Source organism: Sus scrofa, chromosome 2 (genome assembly GCF_000003025.6).
Source record: "Sus scrofa isolate TJ Tabasco breed Duroc chromosome 2, Sscrofa11.1, whole genome shotgun sequence".
Classification (NCBI taxonomy): domain Eukaryota; kingdom Metazoa; phylum Chordata; class Mammalia; order Artiodactyla; family Suidae; genus Sus; species Sus scrofa.
Genome location: NC_010444.4, coordinates 44756163 through 44783206, shown reverse-complemented (window position 1 = coordinate 44783206; position 27044 = coordinate 44756163). Strand labels below are relative to the sequence as shown.

The window sequence follows — 27044 nt, the reverse complement described above, 5'->3', positions numbered from 1 at the left end:
GAAAATAGTTAAAGGGTTGAACCACTTTTTAAATGGTTAAAGAAGCTTCAAACTATGTTTACCAAATGTTCATAGGCAACAAAACAAATATCATTAGCTACCTACCACCACTTAGCTTTTTCTACATAAAATAATTTTAGTTTAAACACAGCACAGTTATTTCAATGAGAACAGTTATAAGGAACAGAGGATTAAAATTATTGACAATTTCAGGGAGAAAGAACTTAAAACATCCTTCTCCTTTCAGGCATATTAAATGGCAAATATTTCCATTGCGGTCAGAAGAGTGAACTAATAAGAGAAAGAAATTATGTGACTGTTTTATACACAGGAGTAGTTGAGAGGTATAGCTGGCAAGGCACAGGTGCTGTAAATTACCTTTCTTCCTCTTTCTTGGTGGGTCTAGAACTGCTAAGGGCACTCTGAGTAGCATAGGTGCCCATCTCAGTTACCAATTTCTGAACTGGCCCCACAGTTATTTCTTCTTCAGGTTTTAATTCACCAGCTTCTTTTTTAATTTCTGACTCTACAATTGGTATCTAAAAATCAATTGGAAACATCAATTTATTAATAACATCAATAGCAAGCAAAACATATTTAAATATTCCATCATTTCTATAATGGAATCATTCCCCCAAAGAAATTTATGGATCCTGGGACTCTGTTTTCAATTTTCTTTCCTTCCCAGGATATTGTAGTGAGAAGAACAGGGGCTCTGTGGACACCACTTACTAGTTGTATGGTTCTGTGTACATTAATTAAAGTACTTTGAGCCTCATTTTCTTAATCTGTTAAACAGAAATCTTAAATCTTTTTTTTTTTTTTTGCCTTTTTGCCTTTTCTAGGGCCGCTCCCTCGGCCTATGGAGGATCTCAGGCTAGGGGTCGAATAGGAGCTATAGCCACTGGCCTATGCCAAAGCCACGGCAACGTGGGATCTGAGCCGAGTCTGCAACCTACACCACAGCTCACGGCAACGCCAGATCCCTAACCCACTACGCAAGGCCAGGGATCAAACCCGTAACCTCATGGTTCCTACTAGGACTCGTCAACCGCTGAGCCACGACGGGAACTCCCAGAAATCTTAATTCTTACCACATGAATTTCATAATAGGAAAATGCTTAGGACAGTGACTAAAATAAAGCAGATATTCACTAAGGCTTATTTTTCTCCATTCCTTCCTTTGAACTACTAACCAAACCCAGCACCCATCCTTCTATAAAATGAAATAAACCTGACTTATATGTATAGAACTTCATCAACTACCTCTTTTTTAAACTAAATGGGTACTATGTATTTATTTCTCAATACCTATCATCTAATTTAAAAGCTCTAAGAGTCTTCAATCATTACCTATCGATTCCTTTATTTTTTAAGATGAAAAACCTGATGTCCAGTCAGGTTAAAGAACTTATATTCAAGGTTCTAGAGCTAATTACTGGCAGAAGTAAGACTGGAACACAGGTTTCCTAACAACCACTGTTCTTTCTATTCCACCACACAGCTGACTAGATGAGGAAATACAGCCAGTTTTAGTACATGAATACAAATTCTAAAGTCAGCCCTGTTCTTATCATATATGTGTTCTTTTTTCATAACACAGAGGATAAATCAGAGTTTTACAAGTCGTTTTCTTTTTCTTTTAAACACAGAACCTTCTGTTCAAATAAAGATCTTACCCACAAGGGCAAATAACACAGGTAAAAGAAAAGGTGTTTGGCTCAATGTAGAGGAAGGTGACTCTCCTAATTTCTCACTGCCCAAAGGCTTAATTATCTGGGTAATTAAAATTTTCTTAGTGTTCTTTAGTTAGTCCAGGCACTAGTAAATAAAAACACAAAAGCAGATCACTACATAAACGTCAAACTTACTCAGATAAAAAACCCACCATATATGGAGTTCCCGTCGTGGCGCAGTGGTTAACGAATCCGACTAGGAACCATGAGGTTGCGGGTTCGGTCCCTGGCCTTGCTCAGTGGGTTAAGGATCCGGCGTTGCCGTGAGCTGTGGTGTAGGTCGCAGACGCGGCTTGGATCCCACGTTGCTGTGACTCTGGTGTAGGCCGGTGGCTGCAGCTCCGATTGGACCCCTAGCCTGGGAACCTCCATATGCTGCAGAAGCAGCCCAAGAAATAGCAAAAAGACAAAAAACAAAAACAAAAAAAAAAACCCCACCATATAAAGAGGCATTTACTAAAGTAAAACCTACCTCCCCAAGGGACCTGCGGACCTCCGTCATCACACTCTGAATGTCTTCCTTGGTGCTACAGTATTCTCCCAGGATCCATAACGCTCCTCGGTAAATCCTAAAGGCAAGAATACAAGTTCTGAAACACTAATTTTGCCAATAAATCTTGAAGCAGAGATCTTTCTTTGTAAATTTAAGCTTAAGTAAATGCTGCAGTTCTAAGGGACTACTGATGAAACAGTAAGAAAAAAAATAACAAAGACACTAAGTTTCTTTGATTCTCTCTAGAAATCACAAAGCTTAACAGAAAAATAAGTGTTCTCATCTATCATTTTAAGGAATATCCTACAACTGGTAAAGCCAGTAGTAAAAATAAAATTCTAAAATGTTTCCCAGAAAGATATTATCTTCTATTTAGGGCAGAGTTTACAGTAAATTTGATTCTATCACTTACCACTACAGAAAATGTATTATTTTAATATAAAAGGTAATTCACTGAAAAGAGGCAAGACGCTGAACAGAACAATGAACAAGGAAGGAGTACAAAGGATCAGTAACAAAAAACCCAAAAACATAAGAAAGTAACGTTTTTATAGTTAAAAACGTTAAAGAATAGTCTCCAGTCATCTCTGGAATCATCCCTAAGACTTTCATTAAGTTTACCAAAGAAAAAAATTCTAGAAACTGAAGCTCTAAGAGATTATGATCGCCAAAAACTAAACCTTGATACGATTTTTTTTTCTCAAAAAGGAAACAAATCTTTCTCACTTCATAAATATCAATATATTTGCACATCATAGAACCAATTTTATAGTTTTTTTTTTTTAACATAGGCAGGTATAATGCAAGTCTATTATAGATGATTTAAATGGAAGCAAATCCTGGATGCAAGTTCTTTCCTTGTTTTTTTTTGGGGGGGCACACACCTGAAACATATGGAAGTTCCCAGGGTAGGGGTTGAACTGGAGCTGCAGCCACATGCCTACACCCCAGCCACAGCAACTCAGGATCTGAGCTACATCTGTGACCTACACCACAGCTAATGGCAACACCAGATCCTTAACCCACTGAGTAAGCACAGGATCAAACCCATGTCCTCATGGATACTAGTTGGTTTGTTTCCACTAAGCTACAACAGGAACTCCTGCAATAGTCATTTCTCATTAGCAAAGGCTAACTCAGATTTAGGTTTCATTTTCTTTTCTTTTTTGAAAGCACCAGAAGCATATGGAAGTTCCTGGGCCAGGGGTCAAATCTGAGCCATAGCTGCGACCTACACCACAGTTTTGGCAAAGCAAGATCCTTAACCCCCTGTACTAGGCTGGGGATCAAACCTGTGCCACCAGAGACAATGCCAGATTATTAACCCACTGCACCACAGCAGGAACTCTAGGGTGCATTTTCAATCTTTCACTTCAGTAAATGCTAAAAGGGGGATATAAATACTAATGATATCCCAAAAGCAGTACCTTCTAAAAATATGTTCCTTAGTCACTTTAGGATTCACAATGTTTTAGAGGAAATGAGAATAGAGAAGCCTAACCAAATCACGCCTACCAAAAATTTTTTGCCCACAGATTATGGATTAATTGAGGGTAAGAGTGGGGGTGAAGTGACGTTTATTCACTTATTTTGTCTTAACTCTCTTAAGTCATCTCTCATGTTTTCTATCAAATGACCCTTAAAGATAGAAACTGGTAAAATGCTTAAACAAATTTTAAACCTACTTGACAGATTTGATAGCATGAAAGACTTCAAGCATCTTCTCAACAATAAGCATTCTGAGATTATCAAAGCGCTGAATGGCTTCACGAACAAACTCCAAGACATCAGCAGCTGCAGCTTCATTACTGTCACTGAGAAATTCCATTAACTAAAAGAAAAAAAAGGATAACAACCATACATTTTCAAAAAGAAAATTATCTAAGGTTTAATAAGAAAGCAAACAAGTTTACAAAGAATGTAATTAATAATTTTCAAATACATAACAAAATGTAAGTCAAGAGACAAGCACCATTATGTAAACAAAGTCATGACGGCTTTTCACAATGTGTACCAAAGTTTATTACAAGACACAATTCAAAATAAATAAACTGGATAGACCTAAGTTGTAACTAAAAGTAAAATCATTTTAGAGAAAATTCAGGGCTCAAAGGCAAAATTTCAAAGTACAATAACATACCTCACTTTTCTGGCAATGGCAGAATGCAAACTATTCTAAATTATGCTAATTTTTCCTATAACTAAATCCTTCAACTTTAAGAGGTAAAACTACTTAAAAGAAAAACTTATTTGTCCTACTGAATGATCTATATGTAGAGAGTAATTTTACTTTAGGTAACTGTAACAAACATTAATTGTAATGAAATGCAGAGGTATTTTTGTCACTATTTTTTAGTTTTTTTTGGTGAGGATGTAAGAGAAAGAAGTCAGCTCCTTCTGAGCTTAAGAGTGGCATAAAGATCGCTTGTGACTGGGAGATTTAGTGATTCCAGACAGTTGAGATTTCCAGAGTTAAATTTAAATAACCAGAATCTATTTTGAGAGAATTTCAAAATTAAGATCACTAGAATTACATACCACAGGAATAACATTTGCAGCCATATCTGGAAATCGGACAGAACAGGAATGCAATGTTCGCACAAGGAGTTGTCTATATTTATCAGTATCTTCATGCTCTGACACATTATTTGTTTTAATCACTTCCTTCTTCAGGACAATAACCAGCTATAGAACAAAGTAAAAATAAGTGAGAATTACATCATGTTTGGCCTGACAGTTTACAAAGTGCAGTCAGAGTTTTACCTCTTCAACATTCCTAGAAGAGACAAGATCCAGTGCTAACTGCAGAGTTTTCTTGCGTACTTCTAAGTCCGGTGTGCTCAATACTCTTAGGATGTCCATAACTAGATCCTGAAAAAGAACAAAAGAAAATCCAGAATTAACAGTAGTATCTCTGGTCACAAGAAGAAAATCTTAACTGAAGAATGGAGGGTTCTGTCCATCATGACCTTAACTCTTTGATAGATAAGAAAATCACTATTGTTGGAAGAATCAGACAATTTGGGTCTCCCAATGCAATTCAATATGAAGTATATAATATCACATATGATAGATTCAAACTTCAAATGTTTACTCTGACTCTACCAAGCTTTAGCTCAAATTTCCAGTTTATAGGAAATACAAAAGTCAGAGGAACAAATGACACCTCAAGAAAACAATCAGACACATCCAAAAGGAGACCAGACAATTGGTCGAGTCTCTTGAACAAGTCAGTGTCATGGAAAAAAGATACTACTCAACTTAAGAGACTTAAGGAACCATACATCACAACCAATCTACCACAATCAGATGTGATGTATGGTTATGGATTGGACAAACCAAATAAAAAGAGCATTTTGGGGACAACTGGAAAAACTGAATAATGTTAAGAAATTGTTAACAATTTTGTTAAGTGTGATAATGTTATTTTAGCTTTGGGAAGCTGTAATATTTTAAAGAGGCGGACTTAAAAAAAAACCTATGGCAGCAAAGTATTTTTAAATATAGTAAAACAGGGAGTTCCCATCATGGCACAGCAGAAACTAATCCGACTAGGAACCATGAGGTTGTGGGTTTGATCCCTGGCCTCACTCAGCAAGTTAAGGATCCGGTGTTGCCATGAGCTGTGGTAGGTCACAGATGTGACTTAGATCTGGTGTTGCTGTGGCTCTGGCGTAGGCCAGCAGCAACAGCTCCAATTAGACCCCTAGCCTGAGAACCTCCATAAGCCGCGGGTGCAGCCCTAAAATGACAAAAGATATATACATATATATATGTAGTAAAACAAATTATTTTACTAGATTGATTGATTGATTGCTGCTTTTCAGGGCCTCACCCGCTGGCACATGGATATGGAATTTCCCAGGCTAGGGGTTGAATCAAAGCTGCAGTTGCCAGCTTATACCACAGCCACAGCAACGCCACGTCCAAGCCGAGTCTGCAACCTACACCACAACTCAAGGCAATGCCAGATCCTTAACCTATTACATGGGGCCAAGGATCGAATCTTTGTCCTCATGGATACTACTGCTGAGCCAAAGAGTAGCTCCTATTTTACTTTTTTAAAACTTTATATTTAAAAAAAATTTCTCAGGGAGTTCCCTTGTGGCTCAGCATGTTAAGGATCTGGCATTGACACTACTGTGGCTCTTGGTCACAACTGTGGCATGGATTTGATTCCTGGCCTAGAAACTTCCACATGCCACAGGCATGGCCAAAAAAAAAAAAAAAAAAAAAAAAGCAACATTTCTCTGATAAAATGTTCTAAAAATTTTAAGAATGAACTCCTGTATGACCTTCACTTATATTCACCAGTGTTAATATTTTGCAACATTTGCTTTGTCATACTCTCTCTACTTTTATTGTTTTGGCATATACCTCCCAAGAATAAGAAAAACCTCTTATATTAACTATAGTGAAATTTTCAAATTCAGAGAACACTGATAACAATACTATTAAGTAATAAAATCTGTATTCACATTTCCCCAATTGTCCGAATAATGTCCTTCATAGCGATTTTTTTGTTGTTATTCTCATCTAGGATCAGCACTGAATTTAGCTACCAGGGGGCTTTTTTTTTTTTTTTTTTTTTTTTTTGTCTTTTTGCCTTTTCTAGGGCCGCTCCCTCGGCATATGGAGGTTCCCAGGCTAGGGATCTAATTGGAACTGTAGCCACCAGCCCACACCAGAGCCACAACAACGCAGGATCTGAGCCTCAACTTCAACCTACACCACAGCTCACGGCAACGCTAGATCGTTAACCCATTGAGCAAGGCCAGGGATCAAACCCGCAACCTCATGGTTCCTAGTCGGATTCGTTAACCACTGAGCCACGATGGGAACTCCGGAACTCCAGGACTTTGATTTTATAACAATCATTTGTCACAGATCAAACAGGTATGCTAATAATTTTCTAGAATTTAACCATCTTTTATTCTCAGTTGGTATAATTATTTTCCATTAAATGTAAATTATATTCAAATTAAAATATATCTACTGCTTAAGGCCATCAAAGTGCAGGACAAATCAAAAAGATAAAAATATATTAATAAATGTCAGCAATATATTTTTTATAACAAAGACAATATCCCCCAAAAGCTATGGTGCTTCAAAAGTTACATCTTAGCTGACTAAAAACTGCCCAGTCTCCAAGCATTTAGGCTAGCCGAGATAGTAAAGCTTGGGAATTAATCTCATTTTGAAATGGATGTTCTTTAGGATTTCTCTTTTTCAGATAACATTTACCTGAAGTACCCGTTCATGAGCAGGATGTTCTTTTAATTCTATCAATCGATCCAGAACTATGAGCTTTACATTGTTGTCACTCTCCTTAATAATTAAATCAATGTAACACTGAGCAGCAGCCTATATGAGAAAAAGAAATACATGTTAAGAACATATCATCTATCTTAAACATAGAATCTGAAAATAGGAAGAAAAAAAAGCCTTGAAGAAGTCAAAATACATTCACTACTACCACACTTCTTTTTCCTAGAAGTACATGTCCCTCTATTTCCTCACAAATTTCATTATTTTTTCAAATAAAAAGGATCACAAATTAAAATAATGAAAAGGAGCTGTTACAGGCAGAAATGCTAATTAACAGCCAAAAATTAAGGGTTAAATATAAGGAACAAGGCAGGGAAAAGCAGACAGAGAAATTATCCCAAATAGTTTAATTATCAAACATCTTTCAATTTAGGTGCAAACTCTAACATGCCTGCATTACAGTACATAAAAAATGAGAATATAAAGATGGCCCGGAATCATTAAAAACAAAGGACAAAAGAGCAAACCTGAAAGAGCACCCAATGACCAAAGCTGGAACAATTTGTTCAACAAAATAAATAATAATACTGGATTATAATCTGTAGAATAAAATATCCATATTGATATAAAAAGAAAGAAGAAAGAGTAGGAAAGAGAGGGAGGGGAGGAAAGTGGGAGATAGGAGAAGGGGCAGCTCTTCCTTGCAGAAGAATTCCAAATAATAAATGAGGAATGAGGAAAATAGAAAATCACCATTAGAATACCACAGAAATAACTGCCATGGAGAAAGACCCACTGAGAGATGTTAAAACTAGTTGGTGTAAGTCTGAGGAGAAATAGGATATTCACGTAAAGTATCTTCTCAAGATATTTATTGATTACAAAAGGAAAAAACATAATTCAACAGTGGAGAAATCTGGTAGATACTTAACAAAGATCAAGGTTTACCACCAGTAATAAGACCTATCAACATCATGTACTCCCTGATATGATACAATGAGAAGGGTGCATCACTTCCGTGTTATTTCCCCCCAGAAGTATAATCTGAATCCAATTAGGAGAAAATGCCAGACAAACCAAAATTGGGTGATATTTTATAAACAAACTGACCTAGTACTCTTCAAAAGTGTCAATGTCATGAAAAACAAGGAAAAGCTGAGGAACTGTCACAGGACACTAACACATGACAACTAAGTGTTATATGGGATCTTACATTAGACGTTGGGACAGAAAATGAACATTGGTGAGGAAACTGGTGAAATTCAAATAAAGTCTCTAGTTAACAATGTAAGAAAATTGTTCCAATGGTAATTTCTTAGTTTTGATAACTGTACTAATCTTTATGCAAGATATAAACATAATGGGAAGCTAGGCGAAGGTTAATAGGAACTTTATCCTATTTTTACAACTTTGTTTAAGTCTAAAATGATTTCAAGATAAAAAGTTAACAAGAATTTTTAAAGTATTGGTGGCTAAAGCAGTAAATTCTCCTATTATATAATCTGGTTTTCTAGAACAATTCATTCTCTGAATATAGTAGGGGTTCCTCACATAGTCTTGATAGAGTAAACCGAAAAAGAAAAACATTCCACTATTGAAAATAGTCACTGGAGGAGTTCCCGCTGTGGCGGAGTGGGTTAAGGATCTGGCACTGCCGCAGCTGTGGTTTGGATTTGATCCCTGGCCCAGGAACTTCCATATGCCAGGGGTGCAGCCAAAAAAAAAAAAAAAAAACTCACTGAAAACGTTTTAGGACCCATCATTTAGGATCCAGCATCCATTTTCTGAGATTCAGTTTTTAAAGTAATTAAAGTATGGGGAGAAATCCTAAAATGCCAGAATCATTCTTTTTTTTTTTTTTTTTTTTTTTTTTGCTTTTTAGGGCTGCTCCATAGCATATGAAAGTTCCCAGGCTAGGGGTCTAATAGGAGCTACAGCGGCGGGCCTACACCACAGCAACTCAGGATCCACGCCTCGTCTGTGACCTACACCACAGCTCATGGCAACATAGGATCCTTAACCCACTGATCGGGGCCAGGGATCAATCCCTCATCCTCACGGTTCCAGGTCATATTTGCCATTCTCGCCCTCTCTTGATCTCTACCTATATATATGTCTGAAAGCAAAAAGAAAGAAAAGAAGAAAGGTCATCCTTAAAAGGTAATATTATCTGTAAAATCTTAAAATAGGAAAGAAAAATCTTAAGTATATAAAAAACACAAAAGGAGTTCCTGCTGTGGCACAGTGGGTTAAGAATCTGACTGCACTGGCTCAGGTAGCTACCAAGGTTTGGGTTCGACCCCTGGCCCTGTTCAGTGGGTTAAAGGATCCAGCATTGCCACGGTTGTAGCTCGGATTCAATCCCTGGCCTGGGAACATTCATATGCCACAGGTGCAGCCATTAAAAAAAAAAGAAAAAAAGAAAAGGTCAGACCATGAAACAAATCAAATCGTTTCCTAAAACCTGTAGTTGTTATTTCTATGCCATGTAACCACATAGTAAATTGTAATGTCACTAAATCATAAGTGATAAGACAGCATATCTACCATGCAATTGGCACCAAAAGAAATAATACCTTGATTGCAGTAGGCGCGCTAGAGAGTGTCACTAATGTTCCAGCGGCTTCATACTTTACAGCAGGGCTGGAGGACTGCAGTAAGTTATAGATGCAGCGAATGAAACGAGCCCTTTCTGATGGATTAGCATGACAGACCTGGAGAAGAAAACATTTAGGTTTCAGTTGACTTCAGGGACACTTGCTTTAAAATACATTTTTGAAAACAGATGTCAGCTTATGGGATGCCACTTTTCTTAATTTGAAAGTTAAGAATAGTTGTTATAAGACACAACACTGGTCATTTCAGAAAGGAATAGGTTTTACTTCAAGTAATTGTTATAGCTACTTATTCATTTACTCATTTAGTTACAATTTATATTTCTACTCTTTCACAAAAGATTTTCAGATGGTTTATAAAAATGTGCATACTGGACAAGTGAAACAGAAAAAGAAAATATAAAGTAACAGAAGCAAGAACAACACATTAACCAAGTACACTAAATGGGTACTGTATGTGATAGGACATTAAATTTGGTCCTATATTTTTATTCTGAATGTCATGTCAAAAAGGGAAATAAAGGAGTTCTCTTTCTGGTGCAGCAAGTGAAGGATCCAGCACAGTCACTGCAGTGGCTTGGGCTGCTGTGGTGCAGGTCGCAGTTGAGGCTTAGATTCGATCCCTGGCCCAGGAACTTCCAAATGCTTCAGGCATAGCCAAAAAAAGGGGGTGGGGTTGGGGGGAAATATGATGGATTATATAAATCTCAATAGCTGATTTAAAAAAATAGCAGTTCTTAAATAAAGCAAGAAAGGAGTTCCCACTGTGACCCAATGGGATTGGTGGCATCTGTGGAGTGCCAGGTTGCAGGTTCAATCCCCTGTGTGGCACAGTGGGTCAAAGGATCTGGTGCTGGTGCAGCTGCGGAGTATGTTGCAACTGTGGATAGGTTCTGATCCCCAGATAAAGAAGCCACTGGATAGCAGAGAATCTCTATTTTTGAGAATCTGTGGCATTCCTAAACCAAACACATGAATTATATTTATATATATGCTACACATACTATATTTATATATTACAGCTCTGGTTTCATCTTAAGTGCCAATTCAAAATAACTGGGTACCCTGTGTTGAAAGGGGCTTCTTTCCTGCAGAAGCTAAGAGGTTTTAATGAGTTATCAGTGTCTGCTACGGGTAGTCTGTCCATACCGGCCTATTTAATAAAGTTATTCCTGACATATATTTTTGTTGGCCTCCAGTGGTAGCAAGAGCTAAACTGGACATTACTGCATCTTTTATTTTCTCAAAACATTTAAGATGCAATCAGTTCTTTCAAAAGATACATCAAATTAAAATGTTGCCAAATAAAGTACTTCATTTTAAAACCCAAATCTCTTATCTGGTCTTAGACTTCCTGTGAGTCAGCGGCTTACAACGTCACATGAACATATTTAAAGTCTTCTTATTTTCTTTTACAAACAAGGAACAACAAAATACTTAAGGCTTTTTTTGTTTGCTCTTAGATTTCCAAAGTAGTCTGGTGTGTATTCAAGAAAAGATCTTGACTTTCATTCCAAAGCTTAATTCATAATTTATACAGTGACTGAGCCCTAGAAAACAATTTCTTTGTAGCTGTATTGGGTCAAGCCATGAGCTTTTATGGAACTCTTTGTGCAGGTTTAGAATGAATGGAAGCAAGTACTTGGAAAATACGATAAAAAAAAGGTAGGAGGGGAGAGACTTTAACAAGCCATGCTCTAAATATTTCTACTACTAAAATAGATTATCCTACCAATTAAAGCAGTGTCCCAGAGACTATATTTAACCTTATCTCAAACTCTTCATTTTACTCACTACAGATCAGTCTTACCTTATAAATTAGTTCAACAATAACCAACTGAAGAATGTCTCCAAATGTCTGAACTTGATCAATACACGTACTTAGGTAATCCAAAGCTCGATCCTGAAAGAGTAAGAATCTATTTATAAAACTCCACCTCATTTGATAAAATAACTTAATGCAACTTTCAAAAACATAATAACTAAGTATAAAATAAATGAGGAAATCAGGGCAAAGAAAAATTAATTGAAGGAAAAAAATGAAGGTAAACACATAAATGAAAAAATACAAAGATAAATATATTTTCTACAAATGGGCCACAAATCTAAGGTCTGAATTTTTAGCAGCTAAACCAAGGGGAAAAACACTATGCATTACATGATTCAGGGAATCCACACAATCAAACAAACCAACTGCTTATGAGTACAGCTAATCCTACTTCTGAAACCCAAAAGAGAAATTTCATCAATTCTCATACACTGAACACTGTGATATACAGAGAACTATGGCCTCGACAGTATCTCTACAGTAAAAGTATCAACAAGTTTTACTGAACTATTTCTGATGATGTCCCTTCATGTAGGTAAAGAGCATAGCACCTTTTGACACAGGTCAAAAAACCAACTCTGCAAGAGGACAAAACACTGTGGCCCAAATAAGCAATTTTCTTATAATCTTGTTTACAAAGATAAAATGACAGCACCTGTATTTCAGAGGAATGGACAGATTCAATATTTTTCAGTCTTCATGCATAACAAATACTGGATAGCAAAAATTCCAAGATTAGATGCCACCAAGGTATGCAAAGTTGCTGTTAACCACCAGTAGATTCATAAACAGTAATTACCAGGATGAAAAGCTGCTATTTACTGATGAAGTTTGAAAAGCCTAATAAAGATACACACCTACCTTGAAGGCCACTCTTCTTTTGAAGCTACGGCTCAGCAAAGACCCTATAAAAAGCTACTATTTTTCCCTACAAACAATTTTAGATCTATACCCACAGAAAGAAAAATAAAGCCCCAAAGTAGAGTCCCACAGAATATGGTCATGATAATTTCAATCTGGAAGAAAGGTAGAGTGGCTGTTATTAAGTGCCTCTCTGATGTTTACTTAAAAAAAAAAAAAAACAGAAAGAAAAGAAAAAAGAAAAATAAAGAATATATACATAAGCAATATTCCGCAGACAGAATTTTTAAAAACTCTTTTTATACAAATTAAGTTCAAAAATCTAAATAAAATCAAAACATACAAAATTATAAACAAAATTACTGACCAAAAACTTAATTAGGCCCTCTGTAATATTTTTAATTCCCATTTAAATACAGTCATAAAAGTATTTTTTACAAAAGTACTTCACCTGATCTGCATGGATTAACATCATAAATGCATTCCTTTTGCAACTTGCATCCTTCTCATTCACCAGAAAATCATGTATCAGTTCAGGAGCATCAGGTATGAGATGTTCAAAATTTCTTGAAATAAAACAGGAAATACACATATTTAATAAAAACCTACTTTGTTATTTCAGTAATTCTCTGGACACTACCAAAATTTACCTTAACATACCTGATAACACCATCAACTGCTTTGTTTTTTTCAAACTTCAAATCAATTAGAAAACTGCTTGTATCTTCATCTATTAAGTTACCAAATTATACGTTTTCTAATTCAATACAGAAAAAGGTGGTATATTCAATATGCTATCTATCAACTGAAGAGTTCTAATAATCCTCTTTCATATACTTTAGGGATATTATATTGATGCTCATAGCGAAAACCTCAAGGTGTTGAAAGATCCTTCATTACTAGTTACCAGAGAGAAAAAAGTCCCTTGAATTTTATTAACTAAGCACTGTATTTACTTATTAACTTAATAAATACTTTACTTTTAAATTTAAAGTATTTGTAGTATACAGAACAATAAATATCAGCTTAGTAAAAATAATTATCCAGCTTTAACAATGATTAGTTCATAGTCCTTTTTTTTTTTTTTTTTATTATGGCCTTACCCATGCCATACGGAAGTTTCTAGGACAAGGGACTGAATCCAAGCTGCAGCTGCAATCTATCCCACAGCTGCAGCAACACTGGATCCTTTAAGCCACTGTGGTGGGCCAGGGCCTGAACCCACAGCTCCACAGCGAGCAGAGCTACTGCAGGTAGGTTCTTAACCCACTGTGCCACAGCAGGAACTCCACACAGTCACTTTTGTCTTGCCTATATTTCTGCCCACCTCCTCTCTTGTATTATCCTGAAGCAATTCCCAGATCACTTATTTCTTTTGTACATATATCAGTTATACTTCTCTAAAATTAAGGACTCTTATTTTTAAGCTAATAATAGTACTATTATTATATCTTAGAAGTTTCAACAATTCCTTACTATTATCATAAAGAAAGTGTTCAAATGTCCGGTTGTGTTATAAATGTTATAATTTTTGTGTGTATACTGTAGTTTAAATTCTGAAATTTGTGTAGAGTTTATAGTAACTTTCAAAGAACTCTACATCATTAACCAGAATACTACTTTCCCCAAGAAATAACAAAATCTAATATAATAGTAAGAGAAATGTGAAATTACTGAACAATCAGCTATGAAAGTACAAAGGTGTTTATAAAAATTACATCCTACTTCTAAACAGACTGACACTATGATTGTAAAAGCCAAGCTTTCCTGCCTCATCTAATTCATTCTTTGATCTGCTACTTTCAAGTCCAAAACCTTCATCTTTCTAAGAACAGGAATCAGCTGACAACTGCAATCCTCCCTATTAAAGGTTCCCTTCTTAAAGCCTCTAAGCATAAAAAGAAAGACACACAGTCCATAAAAAGAATCCTAAAATTAGGTCAAAACCTCAAACCCTATGGGCTAAGCAAGTTAGTAAATTAGTTAAATGGGCTAGAGTACTAAAACTGAGAATGACAAGTAGGCTCATACACTGGAAAATGTACAACCTGTTTAAAGGGGGCCATTGATGTTCACTTTTAGCAGACTGTTGTCATGTATAAACTAAAACCCAGTGTTGCCACATCTTTGGCTTTTCAATGTTTGCAACTTAATGATAATAAGGAAAAAATGTTCAGGCTAAACAAAACATATCTGCAAGCAAGGTACAATCTGCAAAAAACCACTCTGGAACTTCTGGTCTAAAAGACTAAATAGTCCTTATATAACTCAGCCAAAGGAGGACCTTTATTTACCTATAGATAGTATAGATGGCCAAAACAGCATTTCTTCTAACATAGCTGTGCCGATGCTCCAGACAAGCACGAATAGCTGGCATTAAAGGTTCTAGCAATTCTGCCTCTTTCAATTTGCAAAGAAAACGAAGAGTAGATCCTCTTATAAATTCATTAGGATGCTGAAGATCCTGATATAAAAATTTAAATATGAAAAATGTTGAGTTCCAGCATTTTACAAAAAAACACAATTTTTAAGAACAAAATTTTTCAATAAAAGAATCAGAAGTAGAAAAAAATGTATATTATTATACAATTTCTATCAGATTCCTATTGATTAAAGCAATTTTTACTCAGCATATCAATGTCTTATAGTCTACATGTCTCTGTTCTTTATCATAACACACAAAAAGTCACAAAAAAAATAACAATAAAACTTTTCATTAAGTTCCCTGGTGGTCTAATGATTAGGACTCGGCATTTTCACCACTGTGGCCAGGGTTCAATCCCTGGTCTGGGAACTAAGATCCTACATTAGCCCGCTGCATGCAGTGGCCAAAAATAAAAGCAAAAACAAAAACCTTTTCTACAACCTCAGTTCCAAATATCTACAACTTACATTTTATCCAAGACTTAATTTTAAAAACTAAAACAAAGCACATTCCATCAAATTCACACTCATTTCAAATAAAAACAACATTCAGAAATAATTATGACTTGGTTTACCTTTCTATATGCATCACATACAAGAATCATTTCATGTAAAAGTCTCCCATCTGGAGTTGTTTTAGGAACAATTTCCCAAAATACCAGAAGTAATTTTTTGATGGTGTGATCCTGAAGAGGTAGCACAAAGCGAATGATGGTCATCAGAAGTCCAGGAAGCTTTTCACCATTTAGAATCATAATGATTACTTTCTTCAAAGCTTCAGTCTTTGACTTCACATCTCCTTTTTCTGATTCAAAAAAAATTTTTTTTAAAAGCACAATTATTTCAAAAGAAAATTCCTCAAATAATTTTAAAGGCAATTAACAAAATAAAACATGTTCTCACTTTATCAGCAGCAATGGTAATAAAGGTACTGACAAGGGTTCTCCACTGGGCTCTGCCAAAAACAAGCTATATAACTTTACATAAGTCATTTCTCTCTGAACTTCATGATTCTTTACACATAATATAAAGGCACTAAATTAGATCTCTGGTCCCTAACCAATGGAGTTAATGCAGAGGCCATGAATCTATAGGTATACCGAATAATGCATATTTTGAACACACATGTAGCCATTTTTCAAAAAATCTTTTTCTTTTGTTTTAGGGCCACACCTACAGCATATGGAAGTTCCCAAGCTAGTGGTCAAATCAGAGCTGCAGCCGCCACCCTATGCCAGACCCACAGCAACGTGGGATCGGAGCTACCTCTGTGACCTACACCACAGCTCATGGAAACACCAGATCTTTAACCTACTGAGAGAGGCCAGGGATCAAAGCCACATCCTTATGGATACTAGTCAGGTTTGTTACTGCTGAGCCACAATGGGAATGCCCGCCATTTTTCAAAATTTAAACAGATGCTGTTCAGTGCTTCTGAATTCAAAGTAGTTTTTAGTCAGTGCAGATTTTCTCAATCGAAGTAACAACCACTATTATGGGGGATAAGGGTAGGGATCAGAGACATGGTTTCAACATTAGAAAGCACCTCAAACTCAAAAAAATTTGGAATTAATAGATTAGATTAATTCCAAAATCCCATTATATTTCTATAGCCTATGAAAAGAGAATCTTTCTTTAAAAAAAATTATCTAAAAAACTAGAGGAAAATTAAACTGTACTGGATTAGTAACCACTATTTAGAATTAAGGATGACACATGTCAGATTAAGACGCTAGTTTACTGTTACTTTGCCTAAAAACATCTGCTATATGTTAGGCAAAACAATCTATACTTTCACATCATTACCACTGCATCCCAGAGAATTTATGGTAAAGGTCTTTGGGATCCAAAATTCAAAGGCAGAAATATAAGAGACAAGTACACTGCTGCTATAATTGCTTAGATCATAAACAAATATTTATGTGAAGGAAAGACAAAGAGTGACGCCCAAAGTCTATTTTTTTTTTTTTTTTTTTTTTTTGTCTTTTTGCTATTTCTTTGGGCCGCTCCTCCTGCGGCATATGGAGCTTCCCAGGCTAGGGGTCGAATCGGAGCTGTAGTCACTGGCCTACGCCAGAGCCACAGCAACTCGGGATCCGAGCCGAGTCTGCAACCTACACCACAGCTCACGGCAACGCCGGATCGCCAACCCACTGAGCAGGGGCAGGGATCGAACCCGCAACCTCATGGTTCCCAGTCGGATCCGTCAACCACTGCGCCACAACGGGAACTCCCCAAAGTCTATTAATTAAGGGGAAGAAAACAGAAGTAAATTTCCAAAATTAGAACATGTATGGCCATTAAATAGTTCCTCGTTGGGAGTTCCCATTGTGGCTCAGCAGTAAGGAACCCAACTAGTATCCAAGAGGATGCGGGTTTGATCCCTGGCCTCGCTCGGTGGGTTAAGGATCCAGCATTGCTGTGAGGTGTGGTGTAGGTCAAGACGAGTCTCAGATCCCACACTGCTGTGGCTGTGGTATAGGCCAGCAGCTGTAACTCTGACGCAGCCCCTAGCCTGGGAACTTCCATGTGCTGCACCTGCGGCCCTAAAAAGCAAAAAACTTTTTTAAAAAAACTTTTTTAAAAAGTTCCTTGTTTTTGCCAAAGAGACAGAGATTATGGATGACCAGTTGATTGAGTTAAAGGAAGGCTTTAAGTTTCAGAAGAATTGCACCATGTAAATCAAAAGTTTCAAGACAATACAATACAAAAGAACTTACAAAAGAGAAAGAGACTCAAAGATTTTGAAACTGAATTTACAGTTACCAAAGGGGAAACATGGGAGGGGGTGATAAATTAGGGGATTGGGGTTAACATAAACATACTACTATATATAAAACAGAAAAGGTAACAAGGACTTAACTGTATAGCACAAGGTAATCTATTTAATACTGTGTAAGAATGTGTATGGGGAAAGAATCTGAAAAGGAATAGATATACATGTAACTGATTTACTTCGTTGTACACCTGAAACTAATTCAACTTTGTAAGTCGACTATACTCCAAAAAATTTTATTTAAAAAAAAGTTCTTTCTATCCCTCGAAAGCTCTTTATTACAAGCTTGGTGTGTTCATGCTGCAGAACAAAGAATATCCTCAGGTATGTGGACAGAGAATACAGGGTTATTGCCAAGTTTATCCCACATTTCTCACACATCTCTTCATACTCGTCAGAGTATTATATCTCCTGTCCATACAAAAAAAAAAATTGTTGCCCTAACAAATCAAGAAACGTTCTGTTGTCATGCAGTGAGTGGGTTAAAGATCCAGCATTGCCACAGCTGTGATGCAGGTCGCAATTGCAGTGTAGGTTTGATCCCTGATCTGGAAACTTCCACATGCCAAGAAAGAAAAGAAGAAAGAAGGAAGAGAAGGAAGAGAAGGAAGGAAGGAAGGAAAGAAAAAAGAAAGAGAGAGAAAGAAGAAAAGGAAGAAAGAAAGAAACGAATAAATGCAAAAGGATAAAGTAGGTACCAATCTAGGCAAACCATCAGTTTTTAAGTCTTGACAAAAACAAAGCATAAGAGGAGTTCCCGGAGTTCCCGTCATGGCTCAGTGGTTAACAACCCGACTAGTATCCATGAGGACTCCAATTCAATCCCTGGCCTTGCTCAGTGGGCTAAGGATCTGACATTGCTGTGGCTGTGGAGTAGGCCAGCATTTGCCGCTCTGATTCCACCCCTAGCCTGGGACCTTCCATAAGGCACAAGTGGGGCCTTAAAAAGCAAAAAAAAAAACCCACAAAAAACAAAACATAAGAAGACATGACAGTACTACCAAAACTACAAAATTAAGAAATAACAGGCAAAGTTCTAAAAGGCTAAAGTTGTATTCACTGAGGCTAAATAGCCTTTCTTTGTCCCAAAGCTTCCTTTTTCCCTCTAATCTGTTTGATTGTGTAAAGGACACAATGTGTTCCAGTTTTGGGCTGCTTTTCACAATCAGCAAATCCTAAAAGTTTAGTAGGATAAAACTCCACTTGTAACTAAAGGTTAAAAAGTTTTCAAAGTAAGTTTATTAACAAACTTGTAAAAAAAAAATTCATACCATTTATTTCAAGTTCCCCTAACCCCAATTTCCATTTATTCTACCAATTCAAATTGAGGTGAATGAAGAATGCTTTTTTCCACAGCTTCAAAATTTTCAGAACTTCTTTCCTCTATGAATATTATCAAACATATGGAAAATTTCAAATATCAATTCAATTCACCAAAATATACTACAGGAAATGTACAGTCATCAGGGCTCATATCCAGTGATTAAAGGTAAAGTGTAGGTAAAGCAAGTCACTATTTCACCAAAAATACTTGTTGCTCAAATTGGAAACTACACTACTTCTAAACTTTTTCTCATCTCAACTCTTCCAAGACAAAGTCAAAAATATACTACATAAATTCAAGATTACTTATTTACTGTAGATGGAGGGTAGTTAAGAAAAGCGTATTTTTACAGTTAAAAACAAGTTTTAGGAGTTTCCTCGTGGGTCAGGAGGTTAAGGATACAGCGTTGTCACTGCAATGGCTCTGGTTACGTTTGGTGTGGCTTCGATCAATGGCCGGGGAACTTCTGCCAGAAAAAAAAAGAACAAGTTTAATTCTTTACCTTCCCAGCAAGAGGCTTAAGTACTTTAGGGATTTAAAAATGAAAACTTTTAGGAGTTCCCGTCGTGGCTCAGTGGTCAACGAATCCGACTAGAAACCATGAGGTTGCAAGTTCGATCCCTGGCCTTGCTCAGAGGGTTAAGGATCTGTTGTTGCCATGAGCTGTGGTGTAGGCCGCAGATGCAGCTCAGATTCCGTGTTGCTATGGCTCTGGTGTAGGCTGGCAGCTACAGCTCTGATCAGACCCCTAGCCTGGAACCTCCATATGCCGTGGAAGCGGCCCTAGAAAAGGCAAAAAGACCAAAAAAAAGAAAAGAAAACCTTTAAATTATAAGGAAAAAAATAGTAATGAAAGTTTATTAATTTGCATTTCATTCTACTAGCTTACATGATTATGAAAAAAAAGTAAATACAGTACATGTGGCTTTTGTAAACTAAGGCTATCAATCTAAATGAAAAAGGTTTTTTTCCTTCTCTAAAATAGACCTCAATTGAAACCTAATATTAAGTAACCTAAAATCAAGAGCTATTCTGTTACTGATGATTGATAAAAAAGGTGGGAATATGCAAGTAAAATACTGTCTCCTTTTAAACTATAAACTATCTTCTAAAAAATATGCTCAAAATTTGAAGCATAATTTCCCCTCTAGTCTCTTTTACACAGTAGTTGTCAGTTTCAGTAACTTATTTTTAGTATTTCAATTAAATAAGAATCATGATTTTTGGAATGTGCATTACTTAAAAAAGTTTTCTGACAGAATTGCTCATAAAAAGGAGACACAGCATACAGTTTTAAACATAAGTTTTTGTTTTCTTCTTAGCATAAATGCTTTAAAAATAAAAAGCTTAAATCTTTCTGGAAAATATATGTGTATTCCGTGTTGACTTCATTTGTTCAACAGGTGGTGAACCCAAAAAACAAAGTTTTGATTTTACGAGTTAAGCAATATGAAGCGAAGTGTACAAAGGAACTAAAACAAATACATTCTCAACCTGTTACCTACAGAGAATTATTGCTACATTTAAACATATTAAACTACACAAACCATTATGTTATTCTGAAGATTATCTAAAAACTAAACCATTATATATCTTTAGTCCCACCTCACTATGTTATAAGCTAAACTGAGCTGTTGTTTCATTTCCAAAAACAAATACTGCAACTCTAAAGGTAACAAATTTTCATTTTTAATAGGACAAAGTTCTACTGAAAAGATCCTAGGAAAAAAAAAGTAGACAAAAATCAAGCATTTCTAAATAAAGAAACTTAAAAACCAAATGAGCTTATCTGCATGTTTTATATTTCATTTTCAAAATATTATCAAAGTTTACCTAGATCATTTTTTAAGCTAATTTCAGATGGTGGTTCTGAATCCATTGGCACGTTAATTAACGTATAGCAGACGTTCTCAGCAGCCGTCATGATTTCCGGTTATAACCAACCTTCAATTTTAAGATAACAGATGCTAAAAAAATCTAGAAAAATAAAATACAAGGATATCATTACAAGTAAAAAAACAAACCAAAAAACCCTCCACAAAACACAACTAGTAACCACTGTGATCTTTTCTGTCTAAAGTTCATACAGCACGGCTTATTATTTCAGAAGTTTAGAAGGGGGGAGTCAATCTCTGTTGTGTCTCAAAAATAAATCCTGATATAACAAAAAATACACACTTGTCAGCCTTGGCCTTGGGTATATTACCTCCCACCCCACAACCCCGCCCAAGGTTTAGAACGCTGTACTGGAGAATTAAAGCCCACAATACAGTGACAGTCCTCCAGCCCCACCACATCACGTTACAGAAGTAACTTTTAAACCTAACACACAACCTGAACTGCTCAAGAGACCCCGTGCACGAATACTCTGCTAAAACAGAGCGCTTGAAGGCATTCATCCATGGGACCCGACTCTGTCTACTTGACTCCCTCAATCAGTGCTCTGCCCCCGCCCCCACGCCCCTTTCCTCTCCCTTCCCTCCAGCTAAGCAAGCCCCGCCGGGAACAGCGAGGCCCGGGGCCTGGGAAAAACCTCCGGTCAGTAAGCAGGCCGGGATGGGGCGTCCGGCCCACAGCTTCCCGGCCCCGCGTTCCACTTCGCCAGGCCCGGACGCTAGCGGCCTAGTCGCTCCCCTTCCGAATCTTCCCACTAGAGCCAGTTCCTCCGACTCTAGCACGAGCCTCCGAGATTAGGGGCTTGTGGCGCTACCTGACTCCGAGGGCAGCAGCTGGGGCAGCCGCGGGAGCGTCTACTCCGGTTCCAACCCCCAGAAGCAGCTGCAGCTCTGCAAAGTCCTCCGCTGACGTGGAAAGGGGTAAGGAACCAACCCAGGCTGCAGCCACCTAGCCCCTACGGCAAGTCAGAGAGGACAAGCCTTCTCCGTCCTGCGCCTGCGCGCTGCAAGACATTATAAGTGTTTCTAACTCAAAGGAACCGCAGGTTTCTTCCTCTTCTCTTGGCGACTGTTCCTTTAGGCCGAAGAGGGAATTGGAAACACATACTTATCAAGTTTTATGTGCAAGCTTAAATTAAGCACTGAGATCATTTAAACGCCACTAAGAAACTTTTTTTTTTTTTCTTCCACGAACTAAAACAGCCAAGGAGAGGAAGTGCTTTGACAGAGGGGGGGAAACGTTTTCCAGGGCTGTGTGGCCCAGTGGGAAACGATAGACTGAGAACTGGAAGCCCTTTTCTAGTTCACCCACTAAAAAACTAGGAAAGTAACTAAATACTAGTTGAGAAATAAATTCAATTCTTCTAATAAGAGACACTGGATTATATGAAGATCCATTTCGGCTCTTAAAGCTTGACGTAGGGTGAATCTCTGCCTCTGCAGTTAGGCTGGAGTTGTTTGAATGTCAAAGTATCACTAGTCTGAGTTCTGGTCTTTATTTAGCAACGGTCCCTTTCATGATCCTTTAATATAACCTAGATTAGAAATTTTTTATGCGTAAAGGGAGATTAACAGTCACTATTTCAAAGGATTTTACCTGTCTCTTGTTACAGCTACAACCGGCCATAGTACCAGTGGTTTTGTCCATTTAAGTTTCTATATCCCTGCCCCGCCCCCCTACACACATGCGCAAGCACACAAAGGGTTTTCTGGCCAATTATTAATAAAAATTTTTTTGAAGCGTTAAGCAAAATATTGCAAATACAAAAAAGCTCTGACAGGAGTTCCCTTCGTGGCTCAGTGGTTAACGAATCCGACTAGTAACCATGAGGATGCAGATTCAATCCCTGGCCGAGCTCAGCGGGTTAAGGATCCTGCGTAGCGTGAGCGAGGTGTAGGTCACAGAGGCAGCTCAGATCCAGCGTTGCTGTGGCTGTGGCATAGAATGGCGGCTACAGCTCCTATTTGACCCCTAGCCTTGGAACCTTCAAGTGCCGCAGGTGTGGCCCTTAAAAGACAAAGGACAAAGAAAAACAAAGGTCTGACAACCTGACCTTACTGACAGGCTCATCTCAATTAGAGATGAGATAGAACACAAGTAGAGCCTCATCTATCTAGAATACAGTTATTTTGAGATTTATTTCTTCTTTTTGGAATTATGGAGCAAAAAATAAATTATTTGAGGAGTTCTCTGGTGGCTCATTGGGTTAAGGATCCAGCATTGCCACTGTTGTGGCACGGTTACGTCCTGGCCTGGGAACTTTTGTGCTCTGCAGGGCACAGCCAAAAAATAAATAAAATAAATTCTTTGAAAACCCAAAATACATCCCAAGGGCCATGTCCTCCTCAAATCCTGTACATTCATTTTATTAAAGCAATTTGTTTTGAAAAGACATAGATATCATATCACTTATACGTGGGATCTAAAATATGATACAAATGAATTTGTATCATATTTTACAAAACAGAAATAGACCTACAGACATAGAAAACAAATTTATCATTACCAAAGAGGAAAGGTGGGGGGGAATAACTTAGGAGTTTGGGATTATCAGATACAAACTACCGTATATGAAACAGATAAAAGACAAAGTCCTACTGTATAACACAGGGAACTATATTCAATATCCTGTAATAAACTATAATGTAAAAGAATTTGAAAAATATAAATATATATAAATGAATCACTTTGCTGTACTAATACAACTTTGTAAATCAACTATAATTCTATTTTTTAAAAAAGCTATTTTTGTCTTGGATAATTGTAAAGTCACAAATATGGAGATCCCACACACTCGTCACCTAGTTTCTTCCAATGATAAAATCTTGCAAATCAATCCAGGAAATTGACATTGACATAATTCACTGGTCCTCAAGATTTCACCAGTTTTACACGTACTCATTATGTATTTATCTCCAGGCAACTTTACCATGTTTAGATTTGTGTGATCACCACTGGTCAAGGTACAAAACAATTCCATCACACTGCTCCCCCTCCTGCTATACTTTCATAGTCATAGTGGCTTCTCTGTTTAGTCCTGGCAACTATCAACCTGTTTTCCGTAATTCTGTCATTTCAAGGATGTAATAGAAATGAATTATACAATGTAACTTTTTGAGATTTGCTTTTGCTTCACTCAGAGATCTAAATGTGTGTACAATAGGCTGTTCCATTTCTTTCTTCCTTTTTTGTTTTCTCTTTTTAGGGCCACACCAAAGGCATATGGAAGTTCCCAGGCTAGGGGGTCGAATCAGAGCTGTAGCTGCTGGCCCACACCACAGCTACAGCAATGCCAAATCCAAACCACATCTGCGATCTACACCACAGCTCACCAAAATGCCAGGTCCTTAACCCACTGAGCAAGGCCAGGGATCGAACCTGGGTCCTCATGGATGCTAGTCGGGTATGTTAACCGCTGAGCCATGAAGAGAACTCCCTTTCTTCATTTTTATTTATTTTAATTTTAAAAATTTTTTGGTTTTTTTTTCGCTTTTTAGGGCTGCACTATGGCATATAGAGGTTCCCAGGCTGGGGGTCCAATAGGAGCTACAGCCACAGCAATGCAGGATCCGAGCTGCATCTGCCACCTACACCACAGCTCATGGCAACACTGGATCCTTAACGCACTGAGTGAGGCCAGGGTTCAAACCTGCAACCTCATGATTCCTAGTCAGATCCATCTCTGCTGCACCACAATGGGAACACCCACATCAAGAAGTGGCAAAGTGGGAGTTCCCGTTGTGGCGCAGTGGTTAACGAATCCGACTAGGAACCATGAGGTTGCGGGTTCGGTCCCTGCCCTTGCTCAGTGGGTTTATGATCTGGCATTGCTGTGAGCTGTGGTGTAGGTTGCAGATGAAGCTCGGATCCCGAGTTGCTGTGGCTCTGGTGTAGGGCAGCAGCTACAGCTCCAATTAGACCTGAGGCCTGGGAATCTCCATGTGCTGCAGGAGCGGCCCTAGAAAAGGTAAAAAGCCAAAAAAAAAAAAAAAAAAAAAAAAAAAGAAAAAAAAAAACCTGACAACCTATCAGCATGAAATGAGACCCCAAAAAGCATAAAAAACTAGTCGTAGCCATAAGAAAGCTCAGGAGTTTGGGTTTGTGCTGAAAATCATCACTGGCAGTGTGTACATTCTTAAATACAGAGCTTGTTGAACAGTTATCAGGATCTTACAGAGCCTAATTCTTCCTCACTTGTTGTAAGATGCACTTTGTTTGGGACTTATTTTTACTCTAACATGTAATTGTATCATTTTGAATGCTTTTTAAATTATAAATTGAGAGCAAGGACTTAATGCATATCAAGGATCAAAAATCTTGATGTCTAGGAAATCAAAGCCTAGAGAAAAGGGACGTGCCCCCCCAATTGGGTAAAAACTGAAAAAAAACTGGAATGAGAACTGAATCCTGTCACCTACTCTATTGCCTCTCATTTTTAACAATACCAGTACTTCAAAGATATACCTATGGATGCCTAATAAATTCCAAGTGAATTAAATGTTATCTTTTTACCAAGTGATAGGTTTTATGAGAGGACATTGTTAGGAATTCTACTGTTTATTTAACACAGATTAAATGTAATAACTGATAATACACTACATAAAACATGAAAAGGCAACACAATGGACTCTGTACGAATAGTAGAACTGAATCTTGCTGGGGTGGGGTGGATTTAAGTTCTAAAGTCTGTGCAAAAATAAAATTGAAAAAATACTAAAATTGCTCTCAATACATATTGAAAAAAATACTAAAATTGCTCTCAGCTGAGTACCCACCAAGTAATTGGTTTACATTTAAGAAACAGGTACAAAACAGAGATACACACACACACACACACACAAAACCCACATTTAAACGATAAATCAACAAAGGCAGAGGCTCACACAATAAAAGGCACACAGGCAGAGAGATCTGCCCCAGGAAAGAGTAAATTATGAAATTTCCCACTCATACTCCCTCCCCCAGACTACACACCCATGAGCCTGCAGGCAAATTGGGGGACTTCTCTTTCACTGTTGGGTTTGTGAGTTACATGTGCCTGATGTAACTCCACTGTAGGTCAAATGGCACTTGTGGCGTCATTCCAAGTTCAAACGGCAGACTCTTGAGGCCACTTCCAGAATGTAGACCAACATTTCCACAATCGTGTATTTAGTCAGAGGTTATTCCTTCAAACAAGGTTGCCAGAGTTTCTCTTACCATTCTCCCTTTAGGAAGTCACAAGAGAGATTTAAATCTATTATGTTTCACATAAATTCTCCCATTTAACCTCACACTAATTCTCCAAAGGATTTCCTTAAAACAGGGCTAAATTACTTGCTCAGAGCCAATAGCCACTAATTAGTAGAATTAGGTCTAAAACCCAAGTTCCTTATGTATAAATGAACTGTTTTGCTTTAGAAAGATACAAATCTCAGAAAATAAAGTAACTCCTCTAGGCTTCTTAGCAGCAAAATCCTTGATTATTAGTTTTTGAGGGGTTTTTTGGTCTTTTCTAGGACTGCGCCCGTGGCACATGGAGGTTCCTCCCAGGCTAGGGGTCCAATCAGAGCTGTAGCTGCTGGCCCATGCCAGAGCCACAGCAACGCTGGATCCGAGCCTCGTCTGCGACCCACACCACAGCTCAGGCAACGCTGGATCCTTAACCCACTGAGTGAGGCCAGGGATTGAACTTCTCATGGTTCCTCAAGTCGGATTCGTTGACCACTGAGCCACAACGGGAACACTTGAGTTTTTTATTTTAATTAAAAAATTTTTTTTCAGCCATGCCTGTGGCATGCAGAAGTTTCTCAGCCAGGGATGGAACCTGTACCATAGCCGTGA

General features: G+C 37.6%; 1 protein-coding gene across 1 annotated transcript in view; it reads right to left on the bottom strand.

Annotated features, from left to right (window-relative positions):
• COPB1 (coatomer protein complex subunit beta 1) overlaps positions 1 to 22135 on the bottom strand; it is a 37992-nt gene extending 15857 nt beyond the window's left edge. Inside the window, 13 exon segments of the mRNA NM_001172366.1 lie at positions 379 to 539; positions 2209 to 2305; positions 3915 to 4060; positions 4768 to 4914; positions 4993 to 5100; positions 7474 to 7593; positions 10074 to 10211; positions 11923 to 12015; positions 13253 to 13367; positions 15096 to 15265; positions 15801 to 16030; positions 21159 to 21302; positions 22036 to 22135. Of these exon segments, the coding sequence (NP_001165837.1) occupies positions 379 to 539; positions 2209 to 2305; positions 3915 to 4060; positions 4768 to 4914; positions 4993 to 5100; positions 7474 to 7593; positions 10074 to 10211; positions 11923 to 12015; positions 13253 to 13367; positions 15096 to 15265; positions 15801 to 16030; positions 21159 to 21249 (1616 nt within the window). The 5' untranslated portion in view covers positions 21250 to 21302; positions 22036 to 22135.